The sequence below is a fragment of the Strigops habroptila genome, chromosome Z (assembly GCF_004027225.2).
Source record: "Strigops habroptila isolate Jane chromosome Z, bStrHab1.2.pri, whole genome shotgun sequence".
Classification (NCBI taxonomy): domain Eukaryota; kingdom Metazoa; phylum Chordata; class Aves; order Psittaciformes; family Psittacidae; genus Strigops; species Strigops habroptila.
Window position 1 is genome coordinate 57,219,671 of NC_044302.2, and position 15,388 is coordinate 57,235,058.

The 15,388-nt window shown below is 40.8% G+C and overlaps 1 protein-coding gene across 4 annotated transcripts in view; it reads left to right on the forward strand.

The window, feature by feature from the left end:
• Window positions 1-15,388, forward strand: part of CNTNAP4 (contactin associated protein family member 4) — a 256,407-nt gene that overhangs the window by 147,779 nt on the left and 93,240 nt on the right. For all 4 annotated transcript variants that reach the window (XM_030470203.1, XM_030470204.1, XM_030470205.1 and 1 more), the window contains one exon: window positions 10,059-10,206. In XM_030470203.1, coding sequence (XP_030326063.1) covers window positions 10,059-10,206 — 148 coding nt within the window. The remainder of the gene's footprint in view (window positions 1-10,058; window positions 10,207-15,388) is intronic.

Genomic DNA, 15,388 nt, shown 5'->3' on the forward strand with positions numbered 1-15,388 from the left:
TCTGACCTGCTGGTCATGCTTCTATTGATGCAGCCCAGGATATGGCTGGCTTTCTGGGCTGCAAGCGCACACTGCCGGCTCATGTCAAGCTTCTCGTCAACCAACACCCCCAAGTCCTTCTCTGCACGGCTGCTCTGAATCTATTCTCCACCCAATCTGTAGCAGTGCCTGGGATTGCCTCGATCCAGGTGTAGAACTTTACACTTGGCTTGGTTAAACTTCATAAGGTTGGCATCGGCCCACCTCACAAGTGTGTCAAGGTCCCTCTGGATGGCATCCCTTCCCTCCAAGATATCAACCGAACCACACATCTTGGTGTCATCGGCAAACTTGCTGAGGGCGCACTTAATCCCACTGTCCATGTCACCGACAAAGATGTTGAACAGGACCGGTCCCAACACAGATCCCTGAGGGACACCACTCGTTACAGGTTTCCAACTGGACATTGAGCCATTTACCACAACTCTTTGCGTGCGGCCATCTAGCCAGTTCTTTATCCACCGAGTGGTCCATCTATCAAATTGATGTCTCTCCAATTTAGAGACAAGGATGTCGTGTGGGACAGTGTCAAAGGCTTTGCACAAGTCCAGGTAGATGACGCCAACTGCTCTGCCCCTGTCCATCAGTTCCGTGGCTCCATCATAGAAGGCCACCAGATTGGTCAGGAAGGATTTCCCCTTAGTGAAGCCATGTTGGCTGTCACCAACCACCTCGTTGTTTTTCATGTGCCTTAGCATGTTTTCCAGGAGAAACTGTTCCAAGATTTTGCCAGGCACAGAGGTGAGACTGACTGGTCTATAGTTTCCCGGCTCTTCCACCTTCCCCTTCTTGAAAATGGGGGTTATATTACCCTTCTTCCAGTCATCAGGAACTTCACCTGACTGCCAGGATTTTTCAAATATGATGGACAGTGGTTTAGCAACTTATAGAATCATAGAATCATAGAATCGTAAGGGTTGGAAAGGACCTTAAGATCATCTAGTTCCAACCCCCCTGCCATGGGCAGGGACACCTTGCCCTAAACCACGTGGCTCAAGGCTCTGTCCAACCTGGCCTTAAACACCGTCAGGGATGGAGCATCCACAACCTCCCTGGGCAACCCATTCCAGTGCTTCACCACCCTCACTGTAAAGAACATCCTTATAGCTAATCTAAACTTCCTCTGTTTAAGTTTGAACCCATTACCCCTTGTCCTACCACTACAGTCCCTAAGGAAGAGTCCCTCCCCAGCATCCTTGTAGACCCCCTTCAGATACTGGAAGGCTGCTATGAGGTCACCACGCAGCCTTCTCTTCTCCAGGCTGAACAGCCCCAACTCTCTCAGCCTGTCTTCATATGGGAGGTGCTCCAGCCCTCTTATCATCCTCGTGGCGCTCCTCTGGACTCGCTCCAACAGCTCCATGTTCTTTTTATGTTGAGGACACCAGAACTGTACGCAGTACTCCAAGTGGGTTCTCACAAGAGCAGAGTAGAGGGGCAGGATCACCTCCTTCGACCTGCTGGTCACGCTTCTTTTGATGCAGCCCAGGATGCGGTTGGCTTTCTGGGCTGCAAGCGCACACTGCCGGCTCATGTTAAGCTTCTCGTCAACCAACACCCCCAAGTCCTTTTCTGCAGGGCTGCTCTGAATCTCTTCTCTGCCCAGCCTGTAGCAGTGCCTGGGGTTGCCCCGACCCAGGTGTAGGACCTTGCACTTGGCTTGGTTAAACTTCATAAGGTTGGCATCGGCCCACCTCACAAGTGTGTCAAGGTCCCTCTGGATGGCATCCCTTCCCTCCAGCGTATCAACCGAACCACACATCTTGGTGTCGTCGGCAAACTTGCTGAGGGCGCACTCAATCCCACTGTCCATGTCACCGACAAAGATGTTGAACAGGACCGGTCCCAACACCGATCCCTGAGGGACACCACTCGTTACAGGTTTCCAACTGGACATTGAGCCATTTACCACAACTCTTTGCGTGCGGCCATCTAGCCAGTTTTTGATCCACTGAGTGGTCCATCTATCAAATTGATGTCTCTCCAATTTAGAGACAAGGATGTCATGTGGGACAGTGTCGAATGCTTTGCAACAAGTCCAGGTAGATGACATCAACTGCTCTGCCGCTGTCCATCAGTTCCGTGGCTCCATCATAGAAGGCCACTAAATTGGTCAGGCAGGATTTCCCCTTAGTGAAGCCATGTTGGCTGTCACTTCATTCGCCAGCTCCTTCAGGACCCACGGATGGATTTCATCAGGTCCCATGGACTTGTGCACGTTCAGGTTCTTAAGATGGTCTCGAACCTGATCCTCTCCTACCGTGGGCCTAAGGTCTTCATTCTCACGATCCCTACATCTGCTTTCCAAGACTTTTGTGGTGTGGTCACAGCATTTGCTAGTGAAGACTGAGGCAAAGAAGTCATTAAGAACCTCAGCCTCCTCCAAATCCAGGGTAGCCAGTTCTCCCGATAGCTTCCGGAGAGGGCCCACGTTGCCCCTAGTCTGTCTTTTATTTGCTACGTATCTATAGAATCCTTTCCTGTTATCTTTCACATCCCTTGCCAAACTTAATTCTAGCTGGGCCTTAGCTTTCCTAACCTGGTCCCTAGCTTCCCGGGCAATGCTCCTATATTCTTCCCAGGCCGCCTGTCCTTGCTTCCACCTTCTATAAGCTTCTTTTTTCCCTCCAAGTTTCCTCAGCAGCTCCTTGTCCATCCATGGAGGTCTCCTGGCCCTCCTGCTGCACTTTCTTCTAGTCGGGATGCAACACTCTTGAGCACGTAGCAGGTGATCCTTGAATATAGACCAGCAGTCTTGGGCCCCCCTGCCCTCTAGGACTGTATCCCATGGAACCTTACTAAGCAGGTTCCTGAAGAGGCCAAAGTCTGCTTTCTTGAAGTCCAGGGCAGTGAGCTTGCTGAATGCTCTTCTCACTGTCCTGAGGATCTCAAACTCAACCATCTCGTGATCACTACAGCCAAGGCTGCCCTGAAGCGTCACATTTCCAACCAGTCCCTCCCTGTTGGTGAGCACGAGGTCCAGCATGACACCTCTCCTTGTCGGCTCCTCTGTTGCTTGAAAGAGGAAGTTGTCTTCCACACAATCGAGTAACCTCCTGGATTGCTTCTGCCAGGCCATACCATCCCTCCAACAGATGTCAGGGTGGTTGAAGTCCCCCATGAGGACAAGGGCCTGCGAGCATGAGGCTGCTCCTATCTGTCTGTAGAGCGCTTCCTCCACAGAGTCCTCTTGATCAGGCGGCCTGTAACAGATCCCCACCATGATGTCCCCCATTGCTGTTCTCCCTTTGATCCTGACCCACAAACACTCTGGTAACTCATCACCCGTCTCCAGACAGAGTTCCATACTCTCTAGCCTATCACTGACACAAATAGCAATGCCCCCTCCCTGTCTTTTCTAAAGAGCCTGTAACCTTCCACTCCAACACTCCAGTCATAGGACCCATCCCACTACGTTTCTGTGATACCAATGACATCATATCCCCGTAGCCTTGCCCACATCTCTAATTCCTCTTGCTTGTTCCCCATACTACGGGCATTTGTATAGAGGCACCTTAGCCAAGCTCCAAATGAAGCCAACTCAATGGCTGGAGCAGCTGAAACATCTCTACATCGCTCCTAGCACTTATTACAGGTGCTGGCAACTGACCAGGAGTGTTGGGATGGATCAATGCTCCCCTCCCCCGAGTTTAAACATCTTTAAACATCTAGTTTAAAGCTTTCTTGACCAGCCTGGCAAGCCTCCTACCAAAACAGCTCTTCCCCTTCTTTGTCAGACCAGCTCCACCAGTCTCCAGTAGACCTGGCCTCCCGAATGGAGCCCCATGTTCTAAATAGCCAAACCCCTGACTATGGCACCACCGTTCTAACCATTTCTTAACCTGCCAAATGTGCCTAGCTTTTTTAAGGTCCTCCCCTTTGTCCTGGAGAATCGATGAAAAAACTATCTGAGCTCCAGAGCCCCTAACCACCTCTCCCAGGGCTCTGTAGCCCTACTTAACATTCTCCAGGCTGCTACTATCTATATCTCTAGCACCCACATGGACCACTCAAAGGGGGTAATAGTCAGCGGGACTTACTAGAGCAGGCAGCCTCTCAGCAACATCCCTGATCCGAGCCCCCGGCAGGCAACACACCTCCCTCGAGATCGGGTCAGGCCGACAGATGGGTGCCTCTGTGCCTTTCAAAGTAGAGTCCCCTACTACTATGACCCTCTGCTTTTTCCTGGAGGCACCAGTAGTGATCCTCTTTACTGGTGCATCAGCAGGATGCTCATTAGGTGTGGTGGGTGCTTTCTCATTAGCCCCCTGCAGAGCTGCGAAGCAGTTCTGGGTGGGGACATCAGATTTAGGAGGAAGTCCCCTGCCATTAATTGTCCTCTTCCTCCTGTTTTTGTTTGTTTTTCTTGTTACTAACTCCCAGCTTCCCGGGTTGCTGCCCTCCTTCTTTCCTGTATGAGCAATGATGGACATTTGCGGCCCCTGTACAGTTTGGGCCTGGAGTAAACAGCCTAGCTTCCTCTCAGCTTCCCTGGCATCTTTTAGCTCACCAACAGCCTCCCGCAGCTCAGGCACCTGCTGCAGGAGGACCTCCACTAGGGCACACCGAGTGCAGCCCTGTCCATTGTGCGCCCTCACCTCAAGAGACCAATCGAGGCACTTCCTACACTCCGAGGTCTGTGCTGCAGCCTCCCCTCTCATCGGCTCTGTCTGGGTGCCTACGCTGGCCACCGCCGGGGCACAGCTCCCACAGCGGGCCCTGGTCCTGAGGCCAGTGCTCAGCTGCTCAGCTGCTCAGCTGCTTGCTCGCCCTACCGCGCAAACTGCTGCGCCACACCCTGTTCGCTTGCTCTCCCTGGGATGGGTTTTTACCCACTGAAGGCTGGTGCCGTCACTCCTGGCGTCGCCCCCTGTGAGTCAGTTGCTTGCGTGAGCTGAGCTGCTGGCTCCTGGGCAAGTCCTGTTGAGCACTTGGGGCTCCCTCGGTCGCTCTTGCCACTCCGAACTGAGGCTCCTGGACTCTGTGCTTCCCCCCGCTCCGGTGTTAAAGGCGTCCTCTCTGGAGACACCTCGGCAATTCAATAATAATGACTATATGCAACTGTTGTATGATTTTGCTGACTTAGAATTAATTTAGAATAGTTCAATTGTATCTTCAAATGATTCAGAGACAAGACCTGGTAAAGAATACAGTGAGTAACTTAGGGCACAGGGCTCCTCACCAAGATGCCTCTGCTAATATTTTATAGCCAAAATATAGGTCAGTTTTTGCATAAAACATTGATTATAACCAGTAAAGCTCTAACAATCTTTAACCATTTTATCTAGGCAATTGTTTTTTCCTAATCATTTAGCCATAATTCCGGTCTGGAGATCAAGTAAAGGAGGCAGTTGTTTGGTTAAGTGTTTTCTGGTCAGAGTGAAGGACTTTCACACTCATTTTTTCACTTTAACCAAACAGTTCATATCTGTTGACTTTCAGGACCAATTTCAAAAGACTAACAACAACTTCTCACAGTAGTAATGGGATGAGAAGGAAGAGTGAATGTTTGGATTCTTTTACAATGAATATTTCTTTGATGTTGAAGACACTCTTTTTTTTTTTTTTTTCCCCTGAGAAATAGTTAAGCTGCTATGTGAACTTGGATGTAGCTTAGAACTTATGGCAGAACATAATTTCTTTTGAACTCCTTTAGTTCTCAGAAGAGCTCAAGATGGGTTAATTCTGCTGCATTTTTAGAGTAGTTTTAATGTTGCTCTATGGTGAATGGATTAACAGTGTTCTACCAGGATATATATTCCTCTTGTGAAAAGCCCTAGCACTTCTCTTTATGACCTACAGCAGTTAAAGTTTTGGTGTGTGTCATAAGTAGAAAGAGTTAAACAGGTGATTTTATTTGACAGTGTTTGCAAAGCATAACCATTATCATGAGCTGCAAGGTCCTGCACCTGGGTCGGGGCAATCCCAGGCACAGCTACAGGTTGTGTGGAGAAGAGATTCAGAGCAGCCCTGTGGAGAAGGATTTGAGGGTCGATGAGAAACTGAACATGAGCCTGCAGTGTGCGCTCGCAGCCCAGAAACCAACCGTATACTGGGCTGCACCGAAAGAAGTGTGATCAGCAGGACAAAGGAGGTGGTCCTGCCTCTCTGCTCTGCTCTCTTGAGTCCCCACTTGGAGTATTGTGTGCAGTTCTGGTGTTCTCAACAGAAGAAGGACATGGAACTAATGAGACAAGTCCAGAGGAGGGCCACAAGGATGATCAGGGGGCTGGAGCACTTCCCATATGAAGACAGGCTGAGAAAGTTGGGGCTATTCAGCCTGGAGAAGAGAAGGCGTGTGGAAACCTCATATCAAGCTTCCAATATCTGAAAGGAGCCTACAGGGATGCTGGGGAGGGACTCTTCGTTAGGGACTGTAGCAATAGGACAAGGGGTAATGAGTTTAAACTAAGACAGGGGAAGCTTAGGTTAGATATAAGGAAGAAGTTCTTTACTGTGAGAGTGGTGAGGCACTGGAACTGGTTGCCCAAAGGAGTGGTGAATCATAAAATGGTCCATCCTTGCCAGTGTGCAAGGCCAGGTTGGATGGAGTCTTGGGTGACACAGGTTAGCGCGAGGAGTCCCTGCCCATGGCAGGGGGGTAGGAACTAGGTGATCTTAAGTCCTTTCCAACTCTAACTATTTTGTGATTCTATGGTCATACACCAACAGCAAGCATTTAATATGAACAGCTCTTAGTTACTTCAAACTGATTTTGTCAACTGGTTTTGCTGGGTTTGGTAGTAGAATTCATAAAACACATAGCAAAACTCAGACTGTTCTTGAGGTACACTAGTACCTTACTAAACTTCCTAAACTTCCTCTTCTGACAAAATTATCCAGGTTTTAGTCCTGTTCCATATTTTGTCATTAAACATGAAATGAGAATTTGCATCTAACTGTACTTATTTAACATAGTAATATTTGTATTTCATATGAAGTAATATTTGTAATAAATATGATAGTATTTCTCACAATGGGTACATAATATATGTAAAAACATTGAACATTATGTAGTCCTATTGTATGTTTTACAGTGTATATATACTATATTATATAGTAGAAGTCATATTTGTAAGTAAGTGCTATCTTTTCTAGGTGATTTAAAGCATGACTTAGTACATTCAGAATGTCTCAGACACAGTTTTGCCTGTGGGGGACTCTGGCTGAGGAAGTTTTGGACACGAATCTGTTCTAAAAAGACATTTTCCTACTACATAGTGGAAACAAATATCTTCCTTTTTAATTTATATTGATGTAATCTTACTTTCACAGTAGTTTTGAGCGTGGTGATGTCCTTCTACACACAGGATTTAACTTTACTAATATAGTCTGGAATACATTTGTGTTTTCTGGTGCTACAGTGAACCCTGTAATTCTGTCTTCAAAGCAGGGTTAAAATAGCTCGAGGTAAAGAAACTACAGGATTAGAAATTGAGTAGGAGTGTTAAAATAAGTTTGAGAGTAGGCCCTCATTTCAGGCTTCAGTACAGCCCAGGGTGTTTCTCCACTGTGGAATAAAATAGGCCTTGAAGAGCTATTAAAACTTCTGTGCTGCTCAGTGCCTTTGTTACTGCTTAAGGTTAAACTGCAATACAGTGTTTCCATGTTTCAAAAACTGCATTCTTTGAGAAAGGTGTTATGTCTTCATGCTATTAAAAAGTAGCATCTGTAAGAGCATCAAGTAAGAATCAGCAGGCGGTTACATTGGAAGGGTTAGCTTTACAACCCTATAAATATTTATGCAAACTATACTTACTATGTGTAACATTCATATTAACAAGGTCACATTGAGTCTTTTAACCATTAGATGTTTCTATAAACTGTGAGAAGTCTGCATAATCTAGAATAATGGCATCTTCCTTTCAAGTGATTTGGCACAAGAATGAAGTGATCTGAACAGTCTGAGGAAGGCAGGGGTGAGAGGAAGGAAGCTCATTAAATGGTTATAATTGCATGCTTAAATGATTGCTGGATTGTGTTCTCCTGTAAAAACAGGAGTTTATCTGTCACATTGAATATGCATCTCCTCTAAAAAGCCTACAAACTACTTTCATAGGCTTTAGGTACACCTTTAGTACATGTAACCTAGGGGAAAAGCTGTCTGATTGCCTTCTCTTTCTCTTTCTCGTGAAAAGGATTAAAACTGAAAAAAGCCCCAAACTGCATGTTTTAACCTTCATAGTACTTAAAATGAAGCATTAAAGACCCATTTAAGAGTCAACTCAATGGCTAAATTTTAAAATGTGTTCTTCCCAGATAAAGGCTTTGTAAAATGACAGCTAAAAACATTGATTTTAACTGATCATTTTGAATGGCTTAAAGAGTAGTTTGAATTACTTTTTGGCTGTTACTGAAGTAAAAAACCTAATTATAAATTAAAACACAGGGTTAAAGTATACCCTGAAGTAAAAAAAAATCAAGCAATATGCATTCTGTACTCAAAACTTAACACTTAATTTTCATGAAGTGGCTGCCTTCCGAAAACAATTTTGGAAAAAATTTAAACCCTAATCAAACACTTCATTTGCTCACAGTACTTAAACTTCTGGGGACTGAGTTATGGTTCAGTCAACAAACTAATTGGCACTTCTATTGAAAGTTAAATTTGTTACAGAGTGCAAATAAGGATTTGAAGGGACAAGAGGTCTGGAAAGGTCTCACCCTTCAAACAGTATCTCTTCTTTGGTGTTTGTTTTAGCATGTTTCCACCTTCACCTGCTATGATAGTGAAACTATAAAGCATGAAGTTGAAAGTGGAGTGGACATTCAGAGTCACTAACTTTTATTGCTATTACAAACTGAATAGGTTAGCTGTAATGAGCCCATACACCATTCACCAGCTGCCTTTTTTTTTTCTTCTTATTGAATGTTCAGAGGTTAGAATTTACTAAAATTTTACTTAGTAGAGGGGAGGAAAGATGCAAAGATTGATGTATAGGAGGATACATAATTAATAAAATTAAGCTCACCTCTGGTACAAAAACTTATGTGAAGAGAAGCTGCATACCAAAAGATGTTGGTTTCTGTATGCTTCTCTAGTTGCAACATCTGTGACTTACAGCTATAGCAACAGTACTGCCCATATACCCAGAAATGTATAATCTTTTAAATTCTGCTCATGAAAATATTTCCAAAATGTTTGAAAAAATTTTTTCTGCTTCACTTACCACAAATAGGCAATGAGAAAAAAAGACCCCGTAACATCTGAACATGTAACCAACAAAATCAGAAGATAATCTCCAGTCTTTAGGATGCTAAAATTCATGGTTATAGCTCTGTTCTTCTTTAAATTTCTTTAGGTTTCTTTAAGTTTTCTTTATATGACAAAAAGGGAAAGTAGTCTCATCAGTTAAATACTGCCCCCCAAATAGTTTCTATGATAATACCTTATCCTTTTATGTCTCATCTGGGAATAAAATTAGAAATCTACGTTTTTTTGTTTTTTTAACAGAACACTGAATTAAAATCCTTTTATTATACTCTGGATTCTTTAGTTGGAAACCAGTCTTTCAACACCATGTTCTGTCAATATAAGAATTTTTTTGATTCAACTTTTTTGATTCGAACTTTTTTTGATTCATTTTGATGCATCTAAAATACAAGTTTGCAATGACATTTACCTAACCTTTCGGTAAGAGGAACTCACATTCCCCACTCTGTTGTCTGAGGAAAAAATATTAGTTGGTATAATACACTGAAATACCAGGATGTTATACACATACATACAAAGGAATGTTTGTTTTTGAAGTGTTTCATTAACTTAAATTTTGGAAGATGTGAGATTTTTCAATTGCTATAGTGTCAGTGCTAAATGTACAGATGACATGATACTTGTTCCACAAGAATAAACCAGATCGATTCAGCTGTTGCTCCTATGGAATTCACTGACAATTACATTCTATTCCTGTGCTTGACTGTTTGCCAGATGAGGGTATAAAGTGAAAAGATCAGCAATACTTCCATATATTTCTATGTTCAATATGGTTGTGGCTGATCTCTCTTTCATTTTCTTCTAGGCCTTTTCTGGAAACATGAATGCAGACAGTGTTGTATACTATAAGCTTCAGCATTCCATTAAAGCAAGATTTCTCCGTTTTGTGCCTTTGGACTGGAATCCAAACGGCAGAATTGGAATGCGCATTGAAGTGTATGGATGCGCATACAGTAAGTGTTTTGCTGAATCAGCTAAATGAAATGACTATTCATCATTGTCTTTTGTAACCTAAATTGCACTTGAAAGTTGATTTCTAAGCTTAAGTTTAATCTTGTGTAAAACTGACTCAATAATACATTTATGTGCAGACTCTACTATTTCTGCACCATCTAATGGTACGTGATGTTTATTTTCCATTTTTTTCTGTGTTGGAATGAATGGTGTGAACATAATCCAAGAAATGATTTACTAAAAACTCTTTTTTTTTTTTTTAATAGTCTTTAAAACTGCACTTAATATGATGAAATATGGAAAATGTTTACAGTTTCAAAAATATATGATCTTGGTCTTGATCCAATAAATGTACAAGTAGATCCACAAATACACAGTTGAAGGGTATTTCAAAGTTGTTATACATTTAAGGGGTACTTTTAGAATAATTTTTGGGTCATTAATAAAACATTAAGATCTGATACAAGCATTTGGTTGTATTGATCTTCTGGACAATGTAAATCTTCCTGTTGTCTTCCTGTTATAATTCTTCATCCCTAGGATTTTTTTTTAAATATTCCTCTTAGCAAGTTGCTTACTGTCTTTTCTCTCCACATCTTTTCCTCATGAGGGAAGTAGAGCTTATTTTAATCAACCTCTTTAATTTTTTGTTCTAAGAACTTTCATCTGTTGTTTTTGTAGGATTTTTTTTAACTTCTCTTCTTAAAGCATGCTTTACACAGTTGTTCTCTTCTGAAAAGCTTCCATATATCCCTCTTCTATTTCTATTCATTAGTATCTTACTGTAAACTGAACATCAGTAAAACACATCTCTGGGCTTTCTGCCTCCAACTTGGCTTTGTAAAATGAGTGAACCGTCATGAACTAAGGATACTGAAACTTTCAACTTGGATGCAGAGGATTAGGTCACATTAGAAATTAAGTAAACCACCCAATCCCAGAGAACAGAGAGCTCATGCCAGGAGAAAGGTGTGAGGAGATAAAAACACACAGAATTTCTTAATGACAACTGCCTGGATATTAGGAACATGATTCTGATTCTTAGACCAATCTAATGATACTGCTGTAACTGAGAAATGTGGCCAGATACAACTTACCCTTCACTGGTTTAACTACTAAAAGTCGAAAATGGAGGCTGAAGAGATGATTTTATCATTCCCAGGTGGGAGCGCATGTGAGTCTCCCTTTGAAATCTCATCTCTACCACATTTGATGAAGTACATTCTCTCCTGTCTCTAAGCTTCACTGAAAGTGAATCAGCTTTGCTTCTTACCAGTCACTTACCTTGTTCATTAGACAATATTTAAATCCTTACTCAAAGTCATGTTATCAGACATTTCCAAACTGAAGAGCTGTCTTCGGCACATACCTAAAATCTAGGTCTTTTTTATGTTCACTACTGTCATTTTCTCTATCAGACCTTGCAAAGTGTCTTATGGTTCTCTTTTTGATATTGCTATTGCTGTGTTCATTTTTGATGTCAATGGAAAATCTACAATTCTAAAGGACAAAAATAGACAATGTCTGTGTTATTAAAAATAGTAAAACACATAGAATAAGCAGTTATGTAGATAGAATACTTAGTGTATGGTCAGTAATTAATTTGAGGAAGATTATGTATTTTTCTGTATTTTACTGTTTTGGTTCAAGATCGATGCTATAGCTAGCTTATTGAAACAAATCAACGATAAATATCGTCTGATAAAGATAAATTAAAGGTAAAGATAATTATCTTCTGATAAAGATAAAGCTGAATTTAAAAGGAATATTCGTTCACTGTCCACCATAATAGAGTACATAGAGAATATGACTCTTAAATACATGGGAATTTTTTTAAGCTGGTAAAGATTTTCTCTGTACTAATGGTGTGAGCTCTTGAAATGCTTTTTTTTTCTATGTATAAATGCTTTCATTCTAAATGAATTGCAAACTCTTTATCGTATCTTTATTTTTAACATCTAGAATTGCCATGTGCTTTTAGTAGTTCCATTCAGCGGCTGCTGCTGAAGACAAAGCAGGTGATTATAGTCTTAGAGTTCTAACATATATTTAATCATTTGAAAGATTAATTCTTTCTCTCCAGTCTTTTCCTCCATTTGTCAGACACATGCAGGACATGTAGTTATTGTTATAGTAATTACACCTGGCGCTTTCTAAATTGCTATGAAGTTTTCCAGGTGGGAAAAGGAAAGCACAAATGCCAGTGATACCTGCTTTAACTTTGATTTACACTTTCCAGATTTCCCATTTCTCATTCTTCCCTTCAGAGAGACAGATCTCACTTGGTCTTATAAAAGTAAGCAACTCTCCATTTACTACCGAATACGTGGACCGTGTATTCAAGTGCAAATGCAGTAATTTCTTCCTTCAGTCTTATCTGTTACAAATTACATAACTAAAACTGCAAGAACATATAAAGTTGATCTCCCTATTTCATAAAGTGGTACTGAAAAATGCATGTCTGTTACATCCAAAAGTCACTACTATCTTAGTGAAATAATACTTAAAGGATAATTGTTGGTACTACTTTCAAGTTGCTGCTCTTTTGTTTTCCAGCCAAATACCTGCTCTGAATAACTTAGACTTATATCCTCAGCGCTAATGTTTCCCCTTTAATTACAGTCTCAATGAGGTTTAATAATGTTCATGATAGATGTCCATAGGATAAACCAGGAGTTTTGTTTCCTGTTTTTTCACAGCCAGCTTCTTTATTACTATAAACCTTTTAGGCCAAGGACCGTCATATTTTATAAGTTATTAAAGCATGCATCCAGAACAAGTCCTTCCATTTTTGGTTTTTACCACTTATGGAATAGAAAGGCTAAATAAGGGTAGTCACTTATGGAGTTAAAAGAAACATTGAAAAAGCTCCCCTGTATTCTTTGTGTTTAGTTCTTCCCCTTCCTCACTCTGCTACATCTACCATGTTCCTCACTTTTCTTACACCTGTTCTGAAGAAAGAAAGATATTTTCCTTTTCCGAAGGGTCTGCCTGGCTTTATGTGGACTGAGAAAATCTGCTTGTGCCATGACTATACAACAAACACTTTATGCTTCCAAAAAAAACATTTCAAAATCTTTCTCAGCATCCGCCTGATAGTTCTTCCTATTTGGTGTATGCAAAAGAGACTGATGAATCTCTGCAGATATATCTTGTGTCTTTTCCCTGAACTGTCAAATTATAACAATTAAGCCGTGTAAAACAGAGCTCATGTTAAGCTACGCTCTGGCACTAAAAAAGAGAAATTAGAATTACTTTTGGCTTACTCTTTTCTCCCTTGATTACAAAGCTCTCTTTCTCTTTTTGTCCTCTGAAAACCAGTAGGCTAAAAATAAGAAATTAAAAAAAAAAAGAAAATAAAAGGTCTTCATATGACAGACAGAAAAATGGGCTTAAATGTGAAAATGACGATTGTATAAAATTGTAGGACAAAGATAACTGGGAGCTACATGCAAATTGTACATAAATACATTGTTAGATTCAGTGCCTAAAAACAAGCACTGCAGATACTGTGCTGTGCAAACCTTTTTCCAGAGTCCTCTAACAGTTAAATGTGTTGAGGCTTTTTGAGCATTCCCTTCCTGGCTGGAATGCATAAAATCAATGGCACAGTTACGTTAATCAAAGAGAGGACTTCCAAACCACTTCATAACTGGGGTAATGTAGTTTCAAAGGCTTGATGTGAAAGTGATTGTAAAAAAGTTAATTTTAAATATGGCTAATTATGAACAATTTCAACATGCCAGTTCTTTTTTTTTTAATTTTTTTTCTCAAGAGGATTTTGTAAAGCAATAGCCTAGTTCTGATTTTTCTAACTTCTCTGAACACTGTGAACCTTTTCAGGTCTGCTTTCCCCAGCATCAGAAAGCTACATAAAGCAGATATCTCATTTTAATATACTTTTTTTCAGGAGTAAGGATATCTAAAACCAATAAAAACCCACACAATAATGTGCATTATTTTATGGGTGTGGTTTTTTTTTTCTCTACAGGACATTAACATTAATTTCAATTAATTTAAAAATTAATGAAACTCAAATTGTTCTTGAAAGATATTGCAGCTGAAAATTTTACTCAGGATAGGTAGAACTCTTGATCCTATGGTGTGTGAGGTTTCTAGAATTTCCAATTTCTCAGAGGCATTTCATCACTTCCAAAGGTATTTTCACAGTATGAATAAGGATTTAGATTACATTACTTTGAGAAAGACGTGTAAATTGCGAAAACAAAAGATGAGTCTTCACAAAGCAAATTGAGAGTACTTGGTAAATACAAAAGAGGAAAATGTTATGGCACTCTGGCTATCTGGGCTCATTCTTTCTATCCTGATAACCCTGCAGGAGACCCAGCCTTTATCTTTCATAACTCTTTCAATTTATTTTTAGTGGTAATGCATGGATGGTGAAAACAAAACTTGTGTGAGAAAAGTTACAAGAATTTTGATTGACATCTGCAGCGTTTTCACAATCTTCATGCATGGTGGTGGGCAAAAGTTTTGATTTTGTTTATTTTCCAGATTTGGAAAGAGTAGGTTTTGCTTCTTAGGAGCTAGTGCTGCAGAATTGTGAAAGAGATTTTGGAGACCTGTGTTAAATGTTTATGCTCTTGTCTTTATAACTAATAACAGGAGTATGTTCCCAAACAAAACTCCGTACTGCTATCGGTACCTATTAAGAATATAGCTAGATAGCTGGTTTGATAGATACATAACAATGCACAAGTTCTGCTGCTGAAGTTTTCCTGGAAGCTCTAAGACTTAGTCATTATTTAAATTTAACACTGATTAATGCTTTTACTGTCCACATTCATTCAATGACATGATGAAGTAGATAGCCTAGGATTCATTTTTAGGTAGAATGTAGTATTTATTCATTGTACCTTTGGTAAATGAATTCTTCATAAGTAAGAAGTACATTATCAAGATGTGAAGAAAATCAAGCAACCATACTTAAAAACGTAGCTGCATTGATTTGGCAAGGGAATTTAGAAATGGAATATAAATGACTGACTTTAAAGTGCAATAGTTAATTTGAATTGAGTTCATTTCCATGCAGACAATGTGGAGAAATATTTTTGGTGAAATTAAAGTTAGTAAATAGATAATGGGTTTCCATTGACTTGGAAAAAGTCAACCAGTTAATTGAAAAATAACTTCATATTTTACTGAGTGTCCTTTAATCTT